Raw genomic sequence first — 27,991 nt, forward strand, 5'->3', positions numbered from 1 at the left:
CGGATTATCAAGTTTTCAATGTTTTTATAATTAGAAAACGAATATTAAATGAAGACAAAGAAGAACGTCATTAACGTCTTAGTCATTTGAAAACATTTATTGATTGAAATAAAAATAAAGAGAGGAGCGTTCATCAAATGTATTTATCATAATTTTATTCCATCGAATTAATATGAAACTATACGAGTATGAAATATATTATGAGATTTCGTTAAGACGAAGATATAAAAATTATTTTTAGATATTCGACTTGCATGCATATATATATGTGTGTGTGTGTGTGTGTGTGTGTGTGTGTATGTGTACGCGTGCATATATATGCATATGTCATAAATGTTGAATATGAAATATCAGGGGAGATGAATAAAGTGGAAAGTTGCTTTAAGCCGGTAAACGGTTCGATCGTTTCTACTCGTTTAACGTTGAACATCGATATCCTCTTTTCCGACGACAAAGGAGAGTCCTATTGCGGAAAGGGAGAAAGAAGGGTTGAGGGAGAGGGAGAATTGTGGGAAGCTGACGGTGACGAAGCCGAAGAGGGATGAGAACGACAAAAAGAGAGAGAATCAAGTACGGATATCGAATGAGAAACGCGACGACTTTCTCTTACGCTGAGCACAGTAACTTCTTTTCCACTCTGTGAAAAGTAACTCTGTAAGTTTAAGGGTGATTTCCATGGGAGGAGAAAAATCTGAATTTAAGCGAAGTAAGGATTCAAAGTAGAAAATCCAAAAATTTTAATTCTCCGCTTGATATTATCATATATAACTTAATAAGCAATTTATTTCATAAGATCATTTAGATATATTTTTATTTATCATACACTTAATCTTTCTTTATCATACACTTAAAATATATTATAATATATTTTACTTATACAATTTATTACGGAAGATCATTTAAAAATATATTTTTATTTATCATACATTGGAAATATATTATCGTATATTTAATATGCTATTTATTGAATAAGATCATTAAAATATTTTTTATTTAATAGGAAAAAACGAAATACCTTCGTGTTATTATTCTTCTTTATAGTTATTCCGATTTATCGTAGATAGGATCACGAATAACAAATTAATCATTTTTTCCGTCATTTTTCATTGAATCGTCGTTTGAATTCATAATGATGTTCTCTATTTTTTTTTATTATGCAGGTGTAAAGAACCTGGAAGATATTTGAAGGATCTACCGCCTACTGCAGTAATTATTTGCTTTCACAACGAAGCCTGGTCGGTTTTGTTAAGGACAGTCCACTCGGTATTGGACAGATCACCGGATCAGCTGATACAAGAGATTATTCTCGTTGATGATTTCTCGGATATGCGTAAGTAATTGAAAAAAAAAAAAAAATTTTAATTATAATAAATCCTAATTAATCCCATCTTATATTAAAGAAGATACTTATTAGTACGATATACTCGATAACGTCAATATACGTATAGAAATCAAATAATATTAAGATTAATATCGAGATGATACTGATGATGGTGATAATGATGATGATAATGATGATGATGATAATAATATGTGATTATTAGAGTATTCTTGTTCAGTCGAAACGTTCGTTAACTTCGCGTCACTCTATGGTTTCAGGATAGATCGATTAATTGCAATATATCTCTCTTTGGTACAGTCGAAACGTAACCACGCTTGATATGAATAGAATCGGATCTCCCTTTATATATATATATATATATATATATCTATCTCTCTTTCTCTTTCTCTCGTTTCCTGCCTTTGTATATCCATTCCCGTATCATATTTCGATAGAAAATTTTTAAATGTCAATACGCATCGATCCCTATATGCTATCTGCTTTTCGTGTGATATAAAAGAAAGTTACTTTTTTTTCTTTTTTCTTATTATTATTTTTTTTTTCTTTCTTTCTTTTTTTTTCTTTTTTTTTCTTTTGTTTCTTTACTTTTAATGTTCCACATTTTTCCCCTTCATTCATTTGAATCGTTTTTTTCGCGTAATAAAGACTACAAAAGGGAAATCACAACATTGATGGTTTTTCGAGATCGTTGAAGATTAGAAATGTACGTCCCACATATATCTGTAGACAAAAACAGAAAGAGAGAGAGAGAGAGAGAGAGAGAGAGAGAAAGAGATAACGAAAGAAAAAAAACGAGTACGAAAATAGAAGAAAAGGAATTGGTCGTGCTAGCAGTTTCGTTTAAAAGCTCGAGATAAGCTGCCTTAGTGACCGGAAGTGGGCTTCATAAACATACTCGCGTGGACTTTTGTATAGGGGGAACCAACGCGAACTTACGTAACTGTGATTACTGATACGGACCAACTGATAATTTTATCATAGAAACGAGATAATAAAGTTCCTTCTCTCTCTCTTTCTCTCTCTCTCTATCTATCTATCTATCTATCTATCTATCTATTTCTCTCTTTTTCTCTCTCTCTCTTTATTTTCTACGATTTCCATGTTACCGTCGTTCAATTGCACGTCACGAAAGCGGCAGCTTTGTTTTGAACACGCGAGTTGATTCAAAAAAAAATTTTGTTAAATAAAATTTCCTTCGAACTTTTTATATTTCACATTAAACAATTTATCGCGCGGTTTCCTTTTAATCTTATTAAAATTTAAAACTTATCGACTTTGTCATTATTTTTAGATGTATTTATAGAAAAAAGAAAAAATAGGAAAAAGAAAGAGAGAGAGAGAGAGAGAGAGAGAGAGAGAGAGGGAAAGAAAAAAATTGAAGGGAAAGAGAAGAAAAATTAAAAAAGAACAAAAAAAAAGAATAAATAAAAAAAAAAAATAAAAAAAAAATAAAAGGAACGTTAGAGGTAGTCAATCTTCTTTATTGTACCGCAGAAAAGGTATGGCATAAAAACGCATTTTACATTTACATCAAAATCCAATTTGTGTCAGTCCACGCAGGTGTGTGTTAATAAAATTTCCTCGTTTTTGTGCGTCATCATTTACATCATTCTGACGAGTCAGACGACAGAAAGACAAAAAAAAAAGAAAAAAATAGAAAATGGTGTTATTCAGAGAGCAAATTTTTCCTCGTTACGAAAGTGAAAAAAGAAAAGAATTGGGAGTGGGTGCTGTAAGCCTTATCCATGTTTCTTTGATTTCTTCTTCTTCCTCCTCCTCTTCTTCTTCTTCTTCTTCTTCTTCCTCTTCTTCTTCTTCTTCTTCTTCTTCCTCTACTTATTCTTCTTATTCGTTCAAAGATGCAAATGGTATGCGGGCTCAATGTAAGTTCAACCGCGTCGCGAACATTCCGAGGATTTTATCGATTTCCTTGGCCATTTCCATAGAGCAAACAGGAATGGAAGATAGCGCGCGGGTCACAACGATCCGCGAACGGAATCCCTTTATAAACCATATCCATAGTCAAGCGAGCTTAGACCGTGTAGATTTAGGATCACCATCCTGGCTCTCTTGCAAAGCTATTGTAACGTAGAATAAATCAAGGGACGTCCACTAATTACTTCGGCCTTCTGAAGCGCACTTCTGCGGTCACCCGTATCCTCATAAATCTAAATATCGTGTACGATCGTTGTATCTTTGTACGGTCAGTCTATGTTAGATATTAGGATACAGAATCATTAACATTTTTTTTTTTTTTAAATTTTATATATATTCGAGTTTTTTCCATTATCTAAAGAAAACGTTTAAATCAAATATATTTTAATGAAATATAAACAGTTTGTCGGGAACAAGGAAATATTATGTTCATTAATAGTGTATATAATGGAGTACCGATTTTTTTTTCATCATCGAAATTAATATCTCATGAAAATATAAAAGAGTTATTTAATTTTTTTTTTTTTCTTACGAAAATAAAGAAAATATAGATAAGTTTCCGAACGAGAATATCGTTTTATAACTATTACATTTGGTAGAAGTTCTCTAGACAAATTCAATTGTATGAATGTCAAAAAAATCGCAAATACTGTTTCTTTTTTTTTTCTTTTTTTTCTTTTGTTCTTTTTTTTTCATTTGCACAACAGTCTTTGTGATTTATGAGTTAATATAATTTTTATAAATATTACGATCTGTATTAAATCTTACAAAGGCAACAATTCGACAAAATAATATTGCCTTTATTATACGCCATCAATACATATCATTAAATATTTTAGAACATATACCGAATTCCTGAGAAATATGTACATATTTCGAACAGTGTTGATTGTTTGAGTAGTTTCAATTTATTAACGTGTAAATAACCTGTTACATGTACTCAATCGAAATGCGAAATTTAAATCGTAAATTGGAAAATATACGGTTAGATGCGTGTGTGCGTGCGTGCGTCTAGAATAAATTCCAAATGAATAGAAAAAATCTTTATTTCGTTTCCCATTGTATTTTTAATTAAATTCAATGAAACAGGATATCGAACAATAGAGAAATATTGGCTTTTTGAAACTTGTATTCGTTTTTTTTTTTCTTTCTTTGTTTTCTTTTGTTCCTCTTTTTGATAAAAGAAAAAAAATGAAAGAAAGAAAGAAAGAAAGGAATAAAAAAAAAAAAAAAAAAAAAAAGAGAAAAGAAAAAAATCATTGATCGATCGTTCGACAGCTCATCTGAAACGGCAGTTGGAAGATTACATGATGAACTATCCAAAGGTGAAGATCATTCGTGCTCAAAAACGAGAAGGTTTGATCAGAGCTCGTCTACTTGGTGCATCCGCTGCCAAGGCACCGGTCCTCACTTATTTGGACAGTCACTGTGAGTGTACCGAAGGATGGCTCGAACCTCTTTTGGATCGAATCGCACGGGATCCAACGACGGTAGTTTGTCCTGTGATCGATGTTATCGATGACACTACACTCGAGTACCATTGGAGGGACTCAGGTGGTGTGAACGTCGGTGGGTTCGATTGGAATCTTCAGGTAAACCAATCCAGGCTTGACTTTAATTTAAGTAACGATTGCGCGAGAAGGAAACTGTCCGGATAAATCCGGAGATGGAAACGTGAGTAAGCGAAGTGAGATTCTCCGTTTCCTTTTCCTTTCAGAGACGTTCGAAGGAATTTTAATTGGAAAACGTCTATTAAGACTAAGAACTGTATAACGTGAATTACCTCATCTTTATCTTTCAGTAATATAATCTTTTCTTTTTTAAAAAAGAAGCAAAAAGTAAAAAAGATAGAAAGAAAGAAAGAAAGAAAGAAAGAAAGAAAGAAAGAAAGAAAGAAAAAGGAAACAAAAGTTAAAAAATTGGTAGTTGAAATTCTCTTTCTTCCTTTCTTCTTTTTTCTTCTTTTCTTGTTCTTTTTTTTCCTTCTTTTTTTTTTCTTTTTTTTTTTCATTTCGCGAGAGCGTCGTTATGCTAAATAGTCTGTCCAAGTTTACGACCTTCTTTTCTGGTTTTTTAATCAGTTCAACTGGCACGCGGTACCGGAAAGAGAGAAGAAAAAGCATAAGAATCCAGCGGAGCCTGTTTGGTCGCCAACGATGGCGGGTGGTTTGTTCTCGATAGATCGTGCTTTCTTTGAGAAACTCGGTACATATGACAGCGGATTCGATATCTGGGGCGGTGAGAATCTCGAGCTGTCCTTCAAGACTTGGATGTGCGGAGGTAATATCATTATTTCAAATTTCAGATACGAACGATATAAATCTTATCAAACTTTGATTGATTATTGATTCGCGATAATATTTTAGTTTTGGTGTTCCCCAAAAAAGAAAAGAAAAATTTTTTTTTTAAATCTTAATACGAAGTAAACTGGTCCTTTAGGCACATTGGAAATCGTGCCGTGTTCGCACGTGGGTCATATCTTCAGGAAGCGTTCCCCTTACAAGTGGCGTAGCGGCGTGAACGTGCTTAAGAGGAATAGCATAAGGTTGAGTGAAGTGTGGTTGGACGAGTACGCTAAGTACTACTACCAAAGGATAGGTCACGACAAGGTGAGCACTTCTCTTTTGCTGCTTGAATAACCTTTCTACCGCTCGGTTTTTAGCTTTTCTCTCTCTCTCTCGCTCTCTCTCCCTCTCTCTCTTTCTCTCCCCCTTCCTCCTTTTTTCTCTTTCTTTCTCTATCTCTCCTTCTCTTTCTACTACTTTCTCGGTTTTCGTTTACGAGAAGCTACGTGTGGCTGCTTAACTTCGTGAAATGTGACATACGAGTTCTCTCGAGGGTGACAATGCTTGCAAGATTTATCATGGATGTTTCTGCGGAAAGAGATTCCAAGTGAAATTGATGAAAATTTTATGAGACCGCATAGATCGTTGGTTTTTAATTTTTTGCTTCGTTTAAAAAAAAAAAGAAAAAAAAACATAAAAAAAAGAAAAGAAAAAAAAAAGGAAAGAAGAAGAAAAAAACGAAAACGAAGAAATGAAATGAAAGAAAGAAAGAGAAAGAGAGAAAGATATAGTGTACACGTATATATATATATATATATACACACATATATGAAACACAACGATATAAGCTACACAAGTGGTCGATGATGGAAAGGAGCATGACTCGAGACTTCTCGTAAAAAGGAAACCGTAAACGATCGAGGAAGGTTCGAGTAAAGATAACTCGCCTGTCTTGGCTTCTTCTACTCCTGGCTATAACGATTTATCGTTTATCGTCGATCTTCATTCGTTCCTTGTCTTCGGGCCTGCCACGATCGATGGGCCGAAGTGATCAAATAAAATGGATTGCGCCGGTAGTTCGAACTTCTTGACGACCAACGATGTACATACGTCTTCCGATTTTCACATTGACATCCTTTCTCGAGCGATAAATAAAGGAAGACAAGTGAAACGACAAAGGAGATTTCTCGATCATAATTTGTTATTGAACGTTTGCCACGATCGTTCGTCAAATTATGAATCGAATCGTAAAAGGATTATTTTCTAAATAATATATATATATATATATATATATATATATATATAACATAACGATTATCTTGGTATTGATTATTAATGAGAAATTATAGAAATGAAAATAGAAAATGTACTAAAACTTAAACTGATTGTTCCATGATATATAACGATTTAATCGATCGATCGTCTTCGTCGATGGAGTATATAAAATTATCAACTAACAAGAATGTAAAACGATCTTATCATTTAATTTTAAGAGCTCTCAAAATAACACCGTTTATTCGTATATTCATAATTCGAAAATACGCGGGATTAACTTTAATTAAAATCTTAGTTATCGCTGAAGTACCGTACAAGATCATCTGTTCTTCATCTTGCATTTGGAAGAGCTTTGGGTTTTTGTTCATCGAAGTGTAAAGATCCTCCTTCTCTTTTTCTTCTTCCTCTTGTCCTCACTCCCCTCGTGTGCCCTCTTCCCTGAAGTCTTTCTCTTTTCCTTTTTCTTCCTTCTTTTTCAGCCGAGTAAGCATCTCGGCAGGTAAACTTTTCGAACTTATGATTTACGATTTTTCAGGGTAACTATGGGGACGTATCGGAACGAAAAGCCCTGAGGAAAAAACTCGGATGCAAGTCGTTTAAGTGGTACCTAGACAACATTTACCCGGAACTCTTTATTCCAGGCGAAGCCGTAGCTTCTGGAGAGGTAAGATCTCCGATAGGATGTTTCTCGCGCTTTTCTTTTCTTCCTTTAGGTTTGTTAGGGGAGCATTCCTCTTTTCGATAGAGCAAAAGACGATAGATGATAGAGGAAGAAGAAGAAAAAAAAGAAGAAGAAGAAGAAGAAGACGAGATAGAGATGCTGACATCGTACCAATGCCAGGAAACAAACCCGTGGGAAAGGAAAAAGGACGAATGGTGTTTCCTGTAACAACGCCGCGATGTCTCTTTGATCCATCAAAGCGTCGAATTACAGTTCTCTCACAGAGAGACTTCTTCTTTCTCTTCTTCTTTTTCTTCTTCTTTTTCTTCTTCTTTTTCTTCTTTTTTTTGCGTTTTTTTTTTCTTTCTTTCTTTCAGGTTAGACTGCTGCTGGACGCATTTGCTTTTCGACTACTACTTTTCAATTTTCTTTCTTTTCCTTAAAACTTTTTGCATATTAAATTTCCCCTCTTGTTATCTTCACTTAAATTTATCGTACGTTTCTCCCTTTTGAAAATAAACACTTCTATCTATAATTACTATAGCGATTCTGAAGGCAACGTCTACCGTATCGTCAAACGTTAATTACTATCGTTCAACGCGTTTTACAGCAGTACTGTGCGTTATTCTTTATGTATCTCTCTCTTTCTCTCTCTCTCTCTCTCTCTCTTTTTTGACCAACCAATATCGTTTCGATTATAGCTCGTTTGTTTACTGGTTTGGCGGCGACTCGTAAGCCCGTGGCAAAATTCAAAAGCATTGTGTTCTACACATTGCCGGATATGTTTTAATCGAGTTTCTCGTTAATTAATTTACAGTCCTTTCTCTCTCTCTCTCTCTCTCTCTCTCTCTCTCTCTCTCTCTTTCTCTCTTTCTCTATCTATCTATCTATCTTTATCTCTATCTATCTATCTATCTTTGTACGCCGAGGGCACTATTATCACGATGAAAATTCGTTTACGAAATCGGAGATGATAATTCACGTGTCGTATAACTTGCGACACGATCCCCCTGCAACAACGTCGATCGCACATTAAAGAGAGAAACGAAAGGGACGAATTACTGAAACTGAAAGCAAGTTAGGTAAAGTTATACGTTGTAAAAGTTACAATTAAAATGTTATTTATCGGTGTGAACTTAGACGGTAGGATTGTAATCAGATTAATTAACAACGGGCTTTACTAAGAAAACGAGAGAGGAAGTAGTAGTGGAGTAAGGAAAAGCGGAACGTTGTAATATCCGAAAGAAAACAACACACTTTAGTAATTTCATTCGTTAATGAAATTTTCATTGAAATTCTTGTCCGATAATTCTTGTCTGATAACATTTATTTATTCATTCGTATTAGATATTTTATTAATTTGTTAATGTCATTTATTCGATCAATGAAATTCTATTTATTTGACGCCATAATAGAGATATCTTATAAGGGACGTTAAAAAAAAAAAAAAGAGAGAGAGAGAAAAAAAAAATAAAGAAAAGAAAAATTGTCTTCTATCCTTGACGAACAAGAATCATCTTAGAAGTAAGCGGGTCCTCTTTATTGACACTTTCCGAGCGATGCACCAATTGACATGCAAATTTCGCGTCGGCTTTGGCCTTTCATCGATCACGAAGCAAACAGACTATATAATCGATTAGCCGCGTCTTCAATGGGCAAGGTAAATGTACTCGCATAGCTAGCGACGCTTCGTGGCTTTTGTTCCGTGCTCCTCCAATCCGATCAACTCGCGAGGTCCTCCTCTCGGTTCGTTACAACGTCCTGCGGGTGTAGGATTGTTAGTGGCAGAGGCGATGATTGATGCCGACGAGCTTGCGACACAGGAAACAATGGATTCGATTGGGAAACAATGCTTGGGTCGCCTCGATTGTCGAGGCAATTTCGATCGGGTTGGATGCGCGAGGCTTCTCCTAGTCCGACTTCCACGATCGGAAATCGATTCGTCCGCGATCAGCCATCAGGAATTCCCTTGGTTTTTAAAACGTAGAGAGAAGAAGAAATGTCGGTGTAAACTAGATAGCAACGTGTGTCTACTATCGAATCCGCTCGTGTGTTTATTGAACTTGTACGAACGCGAGGATATTCGACATTCGTCAATTGCCACTTGATATCGTTCGATTTGTCTCTAGAGCGTATCGATATTGTACAAGAGTCGATCTTTTATATATATCCGTCTTCTATATTAAAGGAAAGAAACGGATAAATATATCAATAACTGAATGACCGTGCGAAATGTTTGAAAGATTTATTATTTTACGATTCTTCTAGTATGTGCTTGATCAAAATCGAGATTATCGATATCCTCAAATGTGTAACCGTCTAAACCGATTTGATTTTGATTTCTCGCAGGGACTGTTCTAGCAATACAGTTTTAATTTCTCCCTCGTTACTAACGATCAGTCACGATCTTGATTTATATCCGTACCACGGAGACACTCCTCTCGCATTCGTAATCGCTAAACGATCGATCTTGTATAACGCGTGTCATTTCGTTCAGTGAAATAGTAATGATTAAGCTATTTCAATTGACATCAAAGTCCAATAAAACCTATCTATATTTTTCTAAATCGATTTAATGCTTAAATTAATAAAAAGAAACGTTTCTTTATCGATACCCTATTATTGTTCGGAAATTCGTCGAGCAATTTCCGTTTCGTTCTTATTGGCCAATGGAAAAGCGCGTCTTGAAAGCAATACGTCCGTCGATCGAACATGATAATAGCAGCCAACGGAATCCGGTGTGGAGTTGTGCGAATGGTATCGAGCGTTATTTTATCCCTCTTTCCCCTACCTATCACCGCTCCCGCCCCATCATTTTTCCTTTTTTCTTTTTCTTTTCTTTTCTTTCCTTTCCTTTTCTTCCCTTGCCTTTCTCTTCTCTTCTCTTCTCTGGTATCCAACATCCGACGTATTTCGAAGCGTTATATAGAATAGGGAACGCGTTCTCCAATATTTTTCCTAGAGACAGCAAGAGTGTGGATAGCGAGTTGGAGGTAGATGGGACGAAAAGGGTTGGAAGGATAGGTGGGGAGGAATGAAGGGGTGGAAGGGAGGGAGGGAGGTAGGTTGGGAAGTGGTTGTAAAGGATAGACGATAAAAAGGAAGAAGAGATTAAAGAATGAGCAGATATATTCAGGAAAAAGCATTGCACGCGGCTTCTCGCTACGTTCCGGAATGTCTCGACATGCAAAATAACAATTTCCATGCTCGAAAGGCACGAAGCCGCCGACCCCGTCATTCCTCTTATCCTTTTCTCTCCTCCTCTTCCTCCTCCTCCTCTTCTTCTTCTTCCTCTTCCTCCTTGTCGTCACTCTCGTACTCTTTGCTTCGAAGGAGCAAATCTTTTCCTTTTTCTTCTTTTTCCATTTTTTTTTACGTGCCATAAACTCCCCACCGTCCCCGATTCTCATCGCGATCCTGAGTCCCCTTTCCTTCTAATCCATCCTTTCGTCTCTCTCTCTCTCTCTCTCTCTCTCTCTCTCTCTCTCTCTCTCTCCCTCTTTCGTTTCTTTTTCTTTTTTGGTCAAAGGGAAGCGCCGATCTTCCACTAAATCACGTTGACGCCTCTTCTCGCGCATCGGTGAGACGACCGTCGCATGCTAGGATGGATAAATGGGGTGGCAAGGGGTGGAGAGGATTTATAGTAGTCGCTGCTCGACGAGCCTGTCCAGAAATCGTGCACAGCGTGAATAATTTCCATTGCACGTGTTACGCTTCGTACGTGAGCCTCGACAAACGAGACGAGGTTTAGTCGGTAGGCGAAGGTGAGAAGAGAAGGGGGAAGGTAAATGCGATTTTCGAGTCGTTTCGAACGTTCTCTCTCTCTCTCTCTCTCTCTTTCTCTCCTTCTTTTCTATCTTTTTTGTGTGCCTCGTGCAACGCAACTTCCTCACGTTTCGACACCGGCCAGGCAACCTTCCGAGCAAACGTTTGAAATTATTAGATCGTATAGCGTTCGATATTGATTCGTTTATTTCTCATTTCTTGTTCTTTTTTCTCGTTCTTTTCTTTCTTTCTTTCTTTCTTCCTTTTTTTTCCTTTTTTGAACTCCAACGTAAAAAATTATTTTCAAATTATCTCTTCGTCTTCGTCGAAATTTTCTTGGATAAATCGTGAAAGGAAACGGTCTTTCTTTTTCTTTTTTTTTTCTTTTTTTTTTCTTTTTCTTTTTACATTGACGTCGAAAGATCAACGCTCTTCGCATTGAGAAATTCTCGCACGTCCAGCAGGCTGGAAAAAGGTTGCGATAGAGAGTTGGTGGGACAGCCTCGGGTTATTTCAAAATCTCTTTTCGTTTGCCCGAATCGGACCGTAGCCGAGAATCCCTGACCGCGTCTTGAAAATTTCAAGTAACTATCGGATGAGTTAGCGATAAGTCACTTAGTTTTTATTTTAATTTAAAACCAATGCGACTACGACGACTAAAACTATGACTATGACTATAACGAGTAAGACCACGACTACGACTACGACTAAAAGTAGGACGACAAAGACGATGACGACGGACGACGACGACGACGACGACGAAAGAACGAAGAATAGGAAGAAGAAGTAAAGTAGGAGGAGCAGGCATGATATGAAAAGAGAAAAAGGAGAGGATAGAGAGTGCCCGAGGTAGACGGAGAAAAAGGAGAGAAAGATGAAGATGCTCGCATTTGAAACTGCAACGACCACAGAATTCTTGCGTGTCAGTAAAATCAGGACTGCTGACCGAGCTTCGTGACTGAATGCATTTTACGTAGACACGTAGATACTTAGATACGTATGTGCATGCGTGTGTGTGTGTTTGTGTGCGCGCGCGCGCCCACGTTCATGGTACACACGTTCGCGCGCGCTCGCTCGCGAGGATTTCTTTCGACGTAAAGTTCGGGGGCTTCGTTTTCTCGTTGCCGATTTGGTTTCAGCTTCCGCTTGAAAAATGAGACAGTTCGATCGTACGGCCATGTAGTCCTGACTTTTTCCCAATTTCTTTCTCTATTTCTTTCTCTCTCTCTCTCTCTCTCTCTCTCTCTCTCTCTCTCTCTCTCTCTCTCTCTCTCTCTCTCTCTCTCTCTCTATCTCTCTATGTCTCTATGTCTCTATGTCTCTATGTCTCTCTATCTTTGTCTCTAGTTCTCCTTCCTTTTCTTTATTTCTTTTTTTCTTCCAGTATCCCCTGTACTCGGAATAAAAAAGCACTGGCGAAGGCAAAAAATGAGAAAAGGGGAGGCGATAAAAATGTCGAGAGCATTTTCATTCGATCCCTCTACTATCTTCGTTAACTCGGTGCGACAGCGTAATTTTTATAAGGCGACTAGAGAAGAACGAATATTTATCGCACAATGTTGTAAACATTCTTCCCTTAAGCGCACTTAGTTTGCATCCTTTCTTTTTGAAATGATAATTCACATGGGACTCGCTTGGAAAATGAGAAATTTCTTTTTCTTTTTTCTTTTTTCCCCTCTCCCCTCACCTTCTCTCCCCCCCTCATCCCCACCTCCCCATTTATATTTCACTGACAAAGCTATGCATACACGATTGATATATCATTCGTGCTTTTATCTTTTTTCTTCTCTCTTCTTTTTTTCTTTTTTTTGTCTTATTTTATTCCTGTCTTTCTTTTTTCCTTTCTTTCAGATATTTTTTTCGAGAATTACTTGGAGATATCATAATGAGAATAATCGTTATATTTTTGTATCGTTTATAATATTTTGTTTGATTTTATTTCAGGAATACCGAATGGAATCTTTCTTTGTCTCTTTCTTTTTTTCTCTTTCTCTCTCTCTTTCTCTCTCTCTCTCTCTGTCTCTCTGTCTCTCTGTCTCTCTCTCTTTCTCTTTCTATTCCATAGATACGTTGAATTGAACTAATCGTTACTAATGATGTTAATAATGATATTAATCCTAGAGATATAATCGTACTAACATTAAACGACGGCAGGTACGTAATCTTGGAGAAGGAGGCAACACCTGCTTGGATTCCCCGGCACGAAAGGCTGATTTGCATAAGGCAGCCGGACTCTACCCGTGCCATCGACAAGGAGGAAATCAGGTAGAATGGATATACCAGCTGAACGAATTTTCGTCTTCCATCGATCTTTCATGAAAACTCGCCGTTTCTTTTCTATACTTTTTTCACGTCGTTCGTATTTTTGTGTCTGAGGAAAAAAAAAAGAAAAGAACTACGATCTCTCGCATCTTTGTCTCGATTTGATTCGATTTGAAAAGAAAACGAACTTTTCGTTTATTTTTTCAATTTTTTTTTCTCTTCTTCTTTTTTAATTTGTACAAGAGAAAAATAATAATAAACAAATGGAATAATACTCGAATCGACAAGATGCATGATATCGTCGTTTAATCGTCGATCTATAACGTAGTAACAATGTTTTTGTATATAACCTTTGCATACTGCACGATTTTATGTGATCTATGTTTGTTTGTTTCTCTCTCTCTTTCTCTCTCTCTCTCTCTCTCTCTCTCTCTCTTTCTCTTTCTCTTTCTCTTTCTCTTTCTCTCTCTCTCTCTCTTCCATGCTGTACTTTCCAACGAATGGAAGGAGGACCAAGGAAAGTTAGCTTAGGGATACGCTTATGTGTTTTAGTCGTAAGAAAATGGAAGAATAAGAAAAGATAATAAAATAGCGATCGTACGATCAAAGACACATATGTCAATTATGTGATAGAAAAAGAAAGTAAGAAACAAAAAAATCAAAAAAATTTTGTATCGAATTGTTAAACGCAGATAAGACAGCTCGCTAGCGGAATATGTATAGACTCGCCAGGAAAACCGGAAGACCTGCACCAGGCCGTGGGCTTATATCCTTGTCACCGACAAGGCGGCAATCAGGTACACGAATCTGGACACGTCGCGGTACAAAGGGGAAAAATAAATAACAACGAATTAGTATTTCGGGGCACGCGGTGTCTTACTTACTAACTCCTATCTCGTATTTTTAGTTTCGGGGGTATATGTGTGATTAGTTAATGTTATTTTATTATTATTATTATTATTATTATTATTATTATTATTATTATTATTATTATTATTATTATTATTATTATTATTAACTCTGTTGGTGGTGTCGGTATTTAGAAAAAATTGTTGTTTTTATCGTAAATTTATTGTTAACAAAAAAAAAAAAAAAAAGAAAGGACGAAAAAAAAGAAACGAGAAAAAAGAAAGAAAATCAAGAAGAAAATCGTCGGAAACAGATTTTCTGATTTTCTTTTCAATTCATAATAATACGAAGAATAAGAATATGAAAGAAGGAAATAAATGAAAGAATAAAGAGAGGACACGTCCGTTAGATCGTCGTTAATCTTGGCTCGTTTAACGTAATTAGTAACGTCGCTAATCTGGTACGGGTGCTCATCAATCGTCGTACCTCCTGTCGGTGCGACGATCTATAACAGCATTCTCTGTTGGCGTAGCTATCCATTTCCTGTCGTCGTTTATAATTTCTGAACGATCGATGTAAAGGGGAATTCTCGTTGTAATTTTGAATGGTAATACCGGCGCGAATGACGTTTCCTTCTTTAAATGATATCGAAGAAGCAAGATATAAAATGAAGTAATAAAATATAAAAAAAGAAAAAAAAAAGAAGAAGATAAAAGAAAATAAATCAATAAATCAATAAATCAATAAATAAAGTAATAAGAAAAGATAGAAAAGCTTTTGAAAATCTTTAATCTTCATCTCATCTTTTATTATTATTGTTAGTTCGATAACGTAAGCTTTTAAGCTTTTCTTTTTTTCTTTTTTTTTTTTTTTTTTTTCTTTTTTTCTTTATATATATAATTTTTGTAAAAGATAATGCATACCGAAACATTTTGTTCCCTTTATTTTTCTTAATTCTTCTAATCTTTTACGGTAAACGAAATGGATTATGGTCCGACAAATCTTTTCTTGGATGATCGTAGAATGTACAATTTCGTTCGCGCTCTACTTACTTGCGTAACTTTTGAGAATTACGTATTTTAACTATTCGTTTTCTTTTTTTTTCCTTTTTTTCTCTTTCTCTCCCCTCCGTCCCTTCCCCCCTCTCTTTCTCTCTCTCTCTCTCTCTCTCTCTCTTTCTCTCTCTGCAAATTTCCAACTCTTTTCTTAGTGTGCACTCACGTGTTCTTGCTTTTCGTCAAGCCGCCAGTTTATTATTAACGACAGCCGTAGAAAACTCTTGTTACTGGATCTTTTTCCATAGTGTCGAATAAAAAAGCTCTCATTCGTGTTTAACAATTTCAACGAATACGTCCTCGCTATATAATTGCCAAAACAATTAGTCGTCACTCAGTGCAATGCGATCCATACAATTTAATATTTCCATTTCTTCATTTCAAACAAAATCGCCGTTTACAATTACGTATTTCACATTTTAACGAATTTATTTTACCAATTTGAAGATTATGAAATTTATGAAAGTCCTTTCATTACCAATTCTATAGTAAATTTTCAATTTTCATACTTAAAAGAAAGGAAGAAAAAAAAAATGAGAAAAAAATGTTTAAAAAAAAAAAGAAAAGAAGAGGACTTTTATGCTTTTTCTATTTCTTTTGCAATTTCTTTTTACTACTTTTTTTTTGTTTTCTTTTTTTTTTTTTTTTTTTTTTTTTTTTTTTGTAACCACCGACAACAATGTCCACGTATAAACGCGTTATTAATTAATAATTGTACGACGAACGGCTCGTCGACGATCAAATGTGCAATCTCGTTAGCGAAATTATATTGTCGCGCACGCATAATGATATTTGCCGACACATTTCCTTTCTATCCACGAAGCATAGAGAGTGTGACGCATGGCTAATAACATCTCGGTATAATGCATGCTTGCCACGATTTCTTGCTTCTCGTTATCCCAAAAGCCTGTAAATTCTAATTGTTTCTATTGTACTTACTCTCTTCCTCATCCCTATCTGTCTCTCTTTCTCTCTCTCTCTCTCTCTCACTCTTTCTCTTTCATTTTCTCTTTTTTTTTTATTCTATTTTTATCTCTGTGTATCATGTACGTAAACTTGAAATGATTCCGACAACGATATAAAATATCAATTGCTATGGTATATATTAACATATCAATTTAACGATATATAGATCATTTTCTTTTTCCTTTTATATATATATCTTTTTTTTTTTTTTTGTTTAATCTTGTTCCAAACGCAATATACTTTCTAAAGGAAAATCCCTGTCGTACTTTCGATGGTACATTGCCTTTGAAGAAGAACTCGACATTTCCGGGAATTCGTACGCTCGTTTTACCAAAGTTCCATTCCAATCGGTTGGAATTGCACAAACGGAAACTGAACGTAGGGGCTCGTGTAAATCGATGCAATTTCGAGGACCATCGGATTCGATTATCGACGATTGGTACTGATTAGCAACGCTTTGACGTTGTACTTCGTAATCCGACTTCATACGAAAGGAAAAAGTAAATCTATCAGAGAGAAAGGAATACCCGCATGTTAACGCTACCTGACATTTCTCGTAGTGTTAATTTTCAAGCTCGTTTTTTCAAAGAAGCTAATTTCTTTATCAGAAAGTTGACAGTATCGTCGACAATATATATATATATATATATATATATATATTTCATCAGCTACACAGTGAATGTATATAAATTCAAAGCTTTTTTCGTTATCGGAATCATCGTACTTTTATTTTATCAGCACTAACAAATCTTTTGCTTTTCGATTCTGGATAATATCTATCGGATTGGTTTTTAACATTGATCCTTTGTCGCAGTACTGGATGTTGAGCAAGATCGGTGAAATCCGTAGAGACGAATCCTGTCTGGATTACAGCGGCCAAGATGTCATTCTTTATCCTTGTCACGGGAGTAAAGGAAATCAACAATGGATTTATAATTCTCAGGTACAATTTTCTTTTATTCTTTATTTCTTTTCTTTTTTTCTTTTTTTCTTTCTTATTACGATACTAAAAAGGAAAAAAAAACAAAGCCACTCTTTTACTTCTGTACGATGCGATTTCTTTCAGAACGCTTTTTGAAAATTTATGATTGATTCGATTATTTATGTTTTAGACGAAGCAGATCAGGCACGGTAGTAGCGACAAATGTTTGGCAATCACCGAAAGCAAGCAACGATTGCTGATGGAGGAATGTTCGCCGTCTGAACCCCGACAGAGGTGGTCCTTCGAGAACTACGATCCCTCGAAGCTGTGATATCGCGCGTACTCCCGTCGTCGATCCAACGTTCCACTTCAATTTCCCAAACAAGTCGTCCCATTTCTCTACGGGCAAAAATTTTCCGTTGGCAAGACTCGCTTCGGAAGATAGGCACATATTTTATGCTGCGACGTACAATACAAGAATTTATAAATTGAAATTAACGATCGACGTTCAAACAAAAATCGTTGAAATAGTTTTTTAGAAATTAGAAATTTGTCTTCGACTTTTCTCTCTCTCTCTCTCTCTCTCTCTATCTATCTATCTCTATCTATCTATCTCTATCTATCTATCTATCTTTTTTTTTATTTTCTTTTTTGATTTTTGTTTTTGTACTTCGTTTTCTTTCTTTCTTCCTTTTTTCTTTCTTTTTTTTTTTTTTTTTTTCTAAGAACTCATTGCGAATCATCGAGATACAAAAAAATTTTTATTTCATAACGTTTTATTTTATAATCGATATTCTCGATGATTTTCAATAAGTAAATAATTTACATTAATGATGAAATGTGTGTATATGTATGTGTATTTTTAATGAACGACGAATATGAAAAGAGAGAAATGATATTTTACAATGCGACGACCTCGATAAAACGAATTTCGCTTGTCGGAATATTCGTTCTTGCCTTGAACGACGCGTATACGAAAATTTTGAGAGACAACGTACATAGAAAAGTCGTTAGATTCTTCTTGTATTTCATTCGATTCGAAGGATGCGTCTGATTTGAACGTAAGAGATATTATTGTACGTAGATCGACGAGCGTCCATCGATCGTTCATCGAGGTAGACGCAAAGAAAAAAAAAAAAATATATATATATATATATATATATATATATATATATTGAAAAAAAAACAAAAAAAAAGGAAAAAAGAAGTAAAAATAAAAAATAAACATTCCAAGTTTAGTAGTCCGAACAAGTTTATAGACAGTTTCACGAGGGGAGAACATTTCTAATGTCGTGCGCGTGCGAGTTGTTCGTTCTTTATTTTTATTTTTATTTTTTTTTTTGTTTTGTATTTTTTCATTTATCTTCCTAAAAAGAAAGAATGAAATATGTTGTGCGATAATAATAGAGGAAAAAGGCACGAGCGATTTATGTATATTTATTGTAAAATAATATTCTACTTCGATGATGCCAGCTCGTGTAGATCGTCACATAATTAATTCTAAGAATAATTATTATCCGGATCGTGACGATCTTCAAGAAGATTTCTCTCGTATAGGTCATATGTTTTAATATTAAGAACACGTTTTGCGCCTAACGAGATTATATTGAAATTCCATTTGCGATTGCGATTCGCGAATATTTTGCGTGCCAACGAAATCGTGAATACCGTTTGCCCCGATAACACATTCTCGAACATGCCATTTTCCAAGTAAACGGTAGAATCACGAGCGATCGTCCGTGATTTGATATAGATTCGTTTTCTCTTTCTTTTTTTTCTTTCTTTTTTTTTTTTTTTTTTTTTTATTGTATGCGTGTATAAAATTTTTTCATCCAAACAACAAGATATCATACGTTTAGAATCAACTACGAACCAATTACATATCCCGCGATCTCGTTTTCATTCGTCAGAATTGCGTAGAAACGATATCGTTCTTACATATCGATTTTTATATAATTTAAAAAAAAAAAAACAATAACGAGCGTTTAAACCTTTATACTACACATCCAACAAATGTTCATTAACTATCGTAAATTATAAATCCGTATGTCGTTCAAGAGACAATATTTTAAGATTCATCGAGGATAACTTTCGAGAGAAGGATCGTATTTACGATTTCGAGGATTATCGGTCGTAATACTTAGCGATACGAAGTATGTATGCGTATTATTATTGTGGGTGTATGAGTGCGTGTGAAAAAATGAACCGAAGAAAAAAGGGGTCAAGTAAATGCATTTATAAGAATAATGACTTAAGAGGATGTTAAGGGACAAAAAAAAAAAGAACGGAAAGAAAAGAAAAAAAAAAAAAACAAAAAAAGAGTGAAAGAAAGAAAGAGAAAGAGTGCGCGAGTATCGCCCGTGTTCGTCCGATTTTTGGCGAGTGCTTAATTATATCTAAGTAATTAGTAATTTCTCCATGGTAGTCGTGACGAAAACTTTTTCATTCGCTTCATCCGAAAAAGAAAAAGAAAAAAAAGAAGAAAAAGGAAAAAAAAAGAAAAAAGAAAAAGAAAAATAAAGAATAGAAAAAAGTAAAAGAGAGGAGGAAAACAAAAAAAAAAAAAGGAGAATAATCCGTAAAAGTCGCACGGACCATTTTCATCGATAAAGTGCGACTTCAATCGGTCGAAAGGTTTTAAATAATTTTAAATAAAAAAGGAATAAAAAGTAGAGTTATTTCTTTTTCTACGAGACATAACAAAAGGGCCGACATGTAAATGGATTGATTGTGCGTGTAATTCAAAAGACATTTATATACAGATAGATATATACATATATTATATATATATACATAAAGTATATGTATATGTATATATATTATACATACGACATTTTCTACATTTGGTAAGGATGTTGCATATCGCGTTAGATGAAAAAGTTATAACAAAAAGACAAGAAAATATATAGAACATATTTGAACGTTGCGACGAAGCTCGTCTTCCTTCGATACGATCTACGTCACGCGGATATAAATATTAAATATCGAACGTGCCTTATTTCGTGTATATATAAATATGAATATTGAATTAATATTATTATTCATCATCTACGAAACGTCTATATCACATAACCCTCTTGCAAAGTATTTGTGTTGAATAAAGTCGATGTGTTGTGTTTTATGTTATTACTAACGTATATCGATCATCGTTATCATCGCCATCGTCATCGTTATCGTCTCAATGTTATCGTGCCAGTCATCATAGCACATTCTCGTCTTCTTTGTCCACAAATACACAAGCGATTATTAAGACCGATGCATTTAATCGATCATTTTGACGTAACAACATATCTATTTGCGTGTAAAGAAAAAAAAAAAAAAAAGAAAAAAAAAAGAAAAAAAGAAAAAGAAAAGTAAGAAGAATGGAAGAGCACATGCGAGGGAATTAACGATAAATGTAATCAATGACGATTCTTTTCTTAGTAAAGAAATTATCTAATTGTCCTAAAATGTAGATATATATATGTAAATACATCCTCACTTTTCAAAATAATCGATCGCCTCGGACGATATTAAGGATCGTCATTCCATATAGATCGTATAAGAAGGTAGAAGTTTATATTTTGAAAAGATCATCTTCCAATAACAAAAAAATCCTCTCCGAAATGATTTTTCTTATCCTTTTGCTAGTCCATCGTTGCTTGAACGAAGGCCATCTATCGAGGTGGCTGCTACGGAAACGAGAATGAAATCGCTCGTTATTCTCGCGCAAGCGTCGTCGTTGTCGTCGACGTCGACGACAACGACGACATTCTCCCTCGAAGTATTCTCTAAGGCGATTCAACGATCAACTCCATGATTCTATGGTACAACAAACTCGATATATCGCATTATTTATTCTTCCTTGCATGTTTATTTCAAAATATTTATATTTATCGCTTTGATGATAGACCTAAAAAATTGATCATCTCGTCCCAACTTCAATCGTTGTTTTTTTTTTTTATTATTTTCGTCAAGCGTCTGATAACAAACTCGATCTATTTTTAATTTTCTTTATTTTCTTTATTTATTTATAATTTCTTTTTTGTTGTTGTTTTTGTTGTTGTTGTTGTTGTTGTTGAATTTTATATATACATGCAATATCGACGTTTATTAGAGATAGAGAGAGGGAGAGGGAGAGGGAGAATTCGATCTCCTTGAATTATTTTTAAAGATCCCAGAAAAATCTGAGAAAAGAGGAAAATATGATAAAGATCATAAGGTCAGGTTTTTGATATTTTTGTCGATATTTTGTTATGCACGGTCGACATGTACTACTTGTTGCGGAACCAAGCGCTATTGATTACCGGAGAAGGATAGAGGTGGTCGAAGAGAGACGACGCGTTTTCTACCATCTACGTGAATGGCTCCGATCTACACACCGGTACGGATTTTGAGCTTGACCCGGATTCTCATCGACATCGAGTTCACGTTTACCTTCACTTTCGTTACACTCGCGTCATAACCGAATATCTATCGGCAGAGGATTCGTCCAAAGTTGATGCGAACATTTATGATTTTCTTATTTAATCTAATTTCCATCGTTGTCTAAAAAAAAGAAACGAAGAAAAAGACGAAAAAAAGAAAACAAAAGGAATTAATTTCTTACGTTACCTTTTTTAACCAATGTTTGTACTATATGTAAAGAAAAAAAGAAAAAAAAAAAAAAAGAAAAGAAGAAGAAGAAGCAGAAAAGAAGGAAGAAAATAAGAGCGCATAAGTTTGTCATTTTTCTTTTTCTTTTATTTTATTCAACTTTTTCCTCTTGTGATTTATTTTTTCGAATGTAAGAGATATTTCGAAGATGAAAGATCATTAAAAAATGAACAAAAAAAAAAAAAGATGAAACAAATAAATCTTTAATATCAAATAACAAAGTATTTATTGACGTTACGTATATCGAGTAGTACCTTTCGTATAAATCGTTTTAAAGGCAAATTGGATCGGTTGATAAATTTCAAAGAAGATGGTACCGACACTGTGATAAGTGGTAATTTGAAAGACGATAAAGAGAATAAAAAAAAAAAAGGACCTCCCGTTAAAGCGGACGTCCTTGCGCCTTGTTTACGCCGACGCGAAGCGATTCCCGTTCATTGCGGCTGCGCATTAGTTGAGCTTTTCAGAGCTTCGGGAGGGTAGCGAGAGAAAGATAGATAGAGACAAGTAGAGGTTGCTCTTCGTAAGTCGAAGCGTACAGAACTGGAAAGCACTCTTTTGTTGGGTTCGCGACGTTTATTCGTTCATTCGAACCATCTTGCAAAACTAGTTTTTATTGGGGAAAAAAAACGCGTGACCACAGAAACAGTTCAGTTTATTTCGTTAACGAGAATTTTTCTTCCTTGCAAAGATTACCGTCTATTAATTTTTCTCTCTTTCTCTTCACCCCTCTCTCTCTCTCTCTCTCTCTCTCTCTCTCTTCTATTCACGGGATTCTTTTCAAGTGAAAGAAACCTCAATAAGAATCCTCAAGTTTCATTTCTCTTGGCAAGCATTAGAAGAGAAAAGTTTTTCGTTAGTGAAAGAAAGGCTGCTGGGAGAGTTCATTTGTAGAGCTCGTGGGAGATAGGTGGAGCGTGTGTGCGCGTTTGTGTCTGTGTCTGTCTGTGTACGTCTGCTGTGTATATTCTGTGTGTATGTATGTGTGAGAGAACGATAGAGAGAGAGAGAGAGAGAGAGAACGAGAGAGATCTATCGAGAGAGGTTATCGTACGCAAAGTTTCAAGCCATTTTTCTCTTTTCATCCTGCTTGTTTTGTTTAAATCCTCTACCAATTGTATCGTTTTAAATCTTGAAAGAAACATTCAATAGCAGAGGAGAGATGCCCTTCCGAGAGTTTTAAACCGTGGCCGAAAGCGTCGAGGAACATGAACACGGTGGGGTGTGCGTGAATCGAGAGACAAAAGTTAGCTGGGTAAAAGTGTTTTTACGGGGCAAAAGTAGCCCGGCGAGCGAGCGGGCTCCGGGACTCGAGCAACAGGTAATTTTCCTATACTTTCTTTGGGACACTACTTTTACTTGACTTCCTCTAGTTCGACTTTTCGAGAGGGCGATAGTAGGATAGAGGGTTGATCGAGAATCAAGGGTTGTACATTGTTTTCCATCTTTGTCCAATAATCGATTTTATACGAACCATGGCATTAATCTCTTATTTATTTGTTTCATAATTAATACCTTAACGAGAATCTTTAATCAATCTGATCGTAAAACGTTATAATTTATTTTCAATATTTTTGTTATTAAATGGATCGTTAGATAAATCAAATAAATAAATCGTGATACATCGTAGATAATGTCCTAATGTTCTTGACTCACGCTACGATTATTTGAAGGTTTCTTTTTGTTTTTTTTTTTTTTCTTTTTCTTTCCTTTTTTTTGCACAGTCGTGAAAGAAAGTATATGATCAGGGAGTGAAGGTGGAGGAGGTGGGGGAGGAGGGGAGGGGAGGATTGGAAGATTTCTATATTTAAAATAGGTTAATCGTGTGGCGAATGAAAAATTGGTTTGCTATACGAAGAAATAATTCGATCTCGCAAAGGGAAGGTAGAATGAAAGAAAAAGAAAGAGATAGAGATAGATTTGTTGGTGGGATGGGAGTGGAAAGTGGGAGGAAAGGAATAGGATATAAGAATCTATCGACGAATTTATTACTAGTGATTTTTCTCCTCGATAAAAGGCTCGTTATAATTTATTATTGGTCGTTCATTGAAGAGAGAATTTTTAAACTATGATCGTTCTTCTTTTTTTTTTCTCTCTCTCTTCTATTTTTAATTAATTTATATTTTAATCATTTTTATTCTCTTTTTATTCATTTTTTTTTCTTTTTCTTTTTTTTTTCTTTTCTTTTCTTCTCTTTTCTTTTTTTCTTTCTTTCTTTCTTCTTTTAGGAAAGCACAAGCCCGATGCCGGAAGCTTCGGGATCGCGGGTGGTCGATGAGTCGGATTATTCGACCTTTGAGAATAAGACCGGTCTCGCCGAAGACATGAAGTTTCTGGCGAGCATGCCAGAACTTTGCGATGTCACTTTTCTCGTTGGTGACACGAGAGAGCCTGTTTGCGCCGTAAAGGCTGTCCTCGCCGCTAGAAGTAGGTTAGTATCGTGTGTATCAACATTTTTCTTGTTTTTTCTTTTTTTTTTTTGTCCCTCTCCTCTCTTTCCTATTTTTATGTCTTTTTGTTCGAAAAGAAAAAGAAAAAAAAGAAAAGAACGACTTGATCTTTTGGTCGTTCGTGAAACTTCGAGAGAAAAAAAAAACAAAGAAGAAAAAGAAAAGGAATTAATTTTGTTTTTTTTTTTGTTCTTTTTTTCTTTTTTTTTTTCTTTTTTTTTTCCTTTGTTTTTTGATTCACAGAGTTTTTCATAAAATGTTATACCAAGCACCAAGTCCTCAACGGAAGAAAGAAGCGCCAACGAGAGAGAACAAGATACGACTCTTCTTAAAGAGAAGCTCCGAACCTTTGCTGAACTTGCAAAACGCGGCACAGCAGGTAAATTAATCGATTAGTTTGGACGTTGGAATCCTTGCGGTCAACCTTGCGAAGAATTCCTTATATGGAACGTACGTTCTATATATACAAGGTGTCCCGGAATAAGCTGAGAAATATTTTAAGATTGTCTTCGATAAATCAAAATAATATAAAAAGTTCATATAAACGTATGTGTGACGTTTGACATTGATTTCCTTTTTCTTTTTTTCTTTTTTCTTTTTTTTTTTAATCGCAATTTATCCTTTCGTTAGATGGATTTTAAATGAATTTTTAGACAATTTCTGAAGAAACGATTTTCAAACAAATATATAGATCGTGAAGTTTCTATCGCCTGATTTACTCGGTTCACTTAAATCCAATGGATTTCTACTAGCGGACTTATTTGTAATTCATTGTATACAAAATGTCTATTGACAGTATTGAAAGTTTACGTGAAAGAATTGAACAAAGTTTCCAATATAAATACGAGCATATGAAGTGAATGAGACGATCATTGATAAGACATATGTATGGAGATGCATTGTATGGAAATGCATTTTAAAAATCTTTCATGAAAGTGAACAGATAGAGTTCGTTTAAAATTAAATTCGTTGTAACGCGAAAAAAAGAAAAAAGAATATGTCAAATAGGACATATAATGTTGTATGAACATTTTTGATTATTTTGATATTCTAAAGTCATCATTAAATTATTTCCCATTTATCCTAGGATTTATCCTTTGTATGTATCTATATGTACATATGAGACGTTTGTGTGTCTATGTGTAAAATAATTTTGAAAAATATCAGATGAGATACTCTTTATAATACATATATAGTATATTTAATACGTACAATTAATATATATATATATATATATATATATATATATATATATATATATTAATTGTACGTATTAAAGAAGCAACATCCGAACGTATTTTTCTTTTCTTCTTTTTCTATAAAATTAGTGATTATGGCGAGATATAGTAAGTGTGCATTTGTTATGTGTCAAACAGCGATCAGGGTTTACGCAGCAGCTGGCACCCATACAAGAGGTACTTCTTAAAAGATCGCATAAGATTTTTCCATAGAAATTCTTATTGCACACAGCACTTACAATTCTCTCTTCTTCGAATGATCTTTCATGAAAATTTATTAATACACAAGTAGATCGAATTGGTAAAGATCTTTTAGTAAATGTCACGCCCCATCTTCCTTTTTTTCTTTTCTTTCTATATTTTTTGTTTTTTCCTTCTTTCTTTCGTAGACGTTGATATTGATTTATCGTAAGTGTATATTACGAATTCAATTTGTGTCGAGAGATTCGGATACTTAATATCTATTTAGTTTTCTTTTTCTTTTTTTTTTTTCTTCTTTTCAAATCGATTCGAAATTGCATGTGATATATATATTTCATCTTGTTTGATTTTTCAATTTCTTTTTCGGCGTATCAAATCTTGCACGCTTCTCTTTTACAATGCCTTTATGAAATATCAATATCAAACCAATTTAAAGATATCCAATTTATGAGATAAGTATGTAGTATATATATGCATACGTGGTATTACATTTTTACGATTTCTCTGTATGAGCGAGTAAAATCTTGTGAATTCTTATTTCTTTTTCTTCAATTTTCTCTTTTTTTTTTTTATGTGTATATAATTCTCTATAGAAAATTTATTAAGCACAATTCTAATGCTTGAAGCACGGTAGATTTGGTTTTGATTAATATCGTTGCATCGTTCATTATATCTATTCGTACTTTATATCAAAATGATCAAATATTTGAATGACCTTCATTTTTACCCATTGACACAATTTCGATCAATTCTTTAGAAATCTAAACGAAGTCTAACTTTGAAAATTTAAATTAAAAAAAAAAAAAAAAAAAAAAGAACTAAGAAAATGAATGTATCATCGGAGCAATGGGTAAAAAGTAAAGAAAAAAAAAAAATAAAAAAATAAATGCACCTATGCTGGTGTAATAGCTTAAGCATGATTTATAAAGATCTAAACGAATCTCGCCATTTGATATTACGCGCAAGTTCGATCTTAATTAAGAAACATTGAATTCCATGCTCGTAGCCGCAATCGAATCAACATCATACTCTGATCATTGAGGAGTTCGAGCCGGATGTTTTTCGTCAGCTCATCGAGTACATTCATACCGGTTGCGTCACTCTACAACCAAGAACACTGTTGGGTAATTAAATAATACTATTATCTTTGATTAAATTGAACATTGGCGATAGCTTATCGGTGTAACACGACCATCCTGATGAATGTTGTTTAATTTATATAACTATCTAACTTTCGAAATGGTTATATTGATAATATATAAACCAGAAAGATAATGAATTTTGTTTTCACTTTCTACTGTTTATTATTTACTACTTAAATATATATATAAAAAAGACAGAGAGAGAGAGAGAGAAAGAGAGAGAGAGAGAGAGAGAGAGAGAGAACGATCGATCGATCGTCGATCTCGAATCTATTATTGTCGATGGCTATGCGAGGTAATCGATACCCGATAAATTAACGTATGGTAAACATTTCGTTGATAGGGAACACGAGCATGTGTTTGTTCCACCCTGACTAATACTAATAATCAATACTTTATGCGTTACCGAGTCCGATCGATCGACTTTTTCATTTATACAGGTGTCATGAATGCCGCCGATTATTATGGACTCGACGAACTTAGAAAAGCCTGTGCTGGATTCGTTCAATGTTGCATAACCGTCGACACAGTTTGTGCGCTCTTAGCCTCGGCTGAACGTTATATACAATACAAATGCACCAAATCTTTGGTTCAAAAGGTAAAACAAATTTTCAAACTATCTTATCTTACTGTTACGATATATATTTTTCTAATTTTGAAAAATTTATTTAATTCCTTATATACATTGCCAAAGCATCTTCAAACGAAATCAATTTACAAAATATTAGTTCTACCAGATAAGATTAATCTTCGATAAGATAGAATTGATAATTTAAAAATGATAAATCCATATGACATTTTTGACTTGTAATGTAATAAATGTTTTTATTTATTTTCTATTTGAAGGTATTAGAGTTCGTAGACGAACATGGGAACGAAGTGTTGAACTTAGGATCTTTCACGTTGTTGCCTCAACACGTTGTTCGTTTGATTTTAGCAAGAGAAGAGTTGCGTGCTGACGAGTTTACCAAGTTTCAAGTAAGTGAAAAAAAAATATTCTAGAAAGCG

The 27,991-nt window shown here is 34.6% G+C and overlaps 2 protein-coding genes across 7 annotated transcripts in view; both read left to right on the forward strand.

Moving 5' to 3' along the window:
- The window catches only part of Pgant9 (polypeptide N-acetylgalactosaminyltransferase 9), a 51,910-nt gene extending 32,615 nt beyond the window's left edge, over positions 1-19,295 (forward strand). The window contains exons 3-10 of one of the 2 annotated variants that reach the window (XM_035879049.2): positions 1,161-1,330; positions 4,556-4,869; positions 5,359-5,557; positions 5,717-5,886; positions 7,373-7,501; positions 13,418-13,528; positions 17,210-17,338; positions 17,508-19,295. In XM_035879049.2, the coding sequence (XP_035734942.1) occupies positions 1,161-1,330; positions 4,556-4,869; positions 5,359-5,557; positions 5,717-5,886; positions 7,373-7,501; positions 13,418-13,528; positions 17,210-17,338; positions 17,508-17,648 (1,363 nt within the window). In that variant the 3' untranslated portion in view covers positions 17,649-19,295. Of the gene's footprint in view, positions 1-1,160; positions 1,331-4,555; positions 4,870-5,358; positions 5,558-5,716; positions 5,887-7,372; positions 7,502-13,417; positions 13,529-14,217; positions 14,323-17,209; positions 17,339-17,507 lie in introns of both variants that reach the window. The other variant, XM_085658530.1, reaches the window with a different exon arrangement.
- A 2,890-nt stretch (positions 19,296-22,185) lies between these two features.
- LOC118447608 (serine-enriched protein) overlaps positions 22,186-27,991 on the forward strand; it is a 6,986-nt gene continuing 1,180 nt past the window's right edge. For 2 of the 5 annotated variants that reach the window (XM_085658916.1, XM_085658917.1), the window contains exons 1-7: positions 22,186-23,273; positions 24,181-24,383; positions 24,646-24,781; positions 25,779-25,817; positions 26,848-26,965; positions 27,424-27,581; positions 27,830-27,961. In XM_085658916.1, coding sequence (XP_085515042.1) covers positions 24,196-24,383; positions 24,646-24,781; positions 25,779-25,817; positions 26,848-26,965; positions 27,424-27,581; positions 27,830-27,961 — 771 coding nt within the window. In that variant the 5' untranslated portion in view covers positions 22,186-23,273; positions 24,181-24,195. The remainder of the gene's footprint in view (positions 23,274-24,180; positions 24,384-24,645; positions 24,782-25,778; positions 25,818-26,847; positions 26,966-27,423; positions 27,582-27,829; positions 27,962-27,991) is intronic. The other 3 variants (XM_035879735.2, XM_085658914.1, XM_085658915.1) reach the window with 3 other exon arrangements.

This window comes from Vespa mandarinia, chromosome 8, assembly GCF_050613455.1.
Source record: "Vespa mandarinia isolate Hongniang chromosome 8, ASM5061345v1, whole genome shotgun sequence".
NCBI lineage: Eukaryota > Metazoa > Arthropoda > Insecta > Hymenoptera > Vespidae > Vespa > Vespa mandarinia.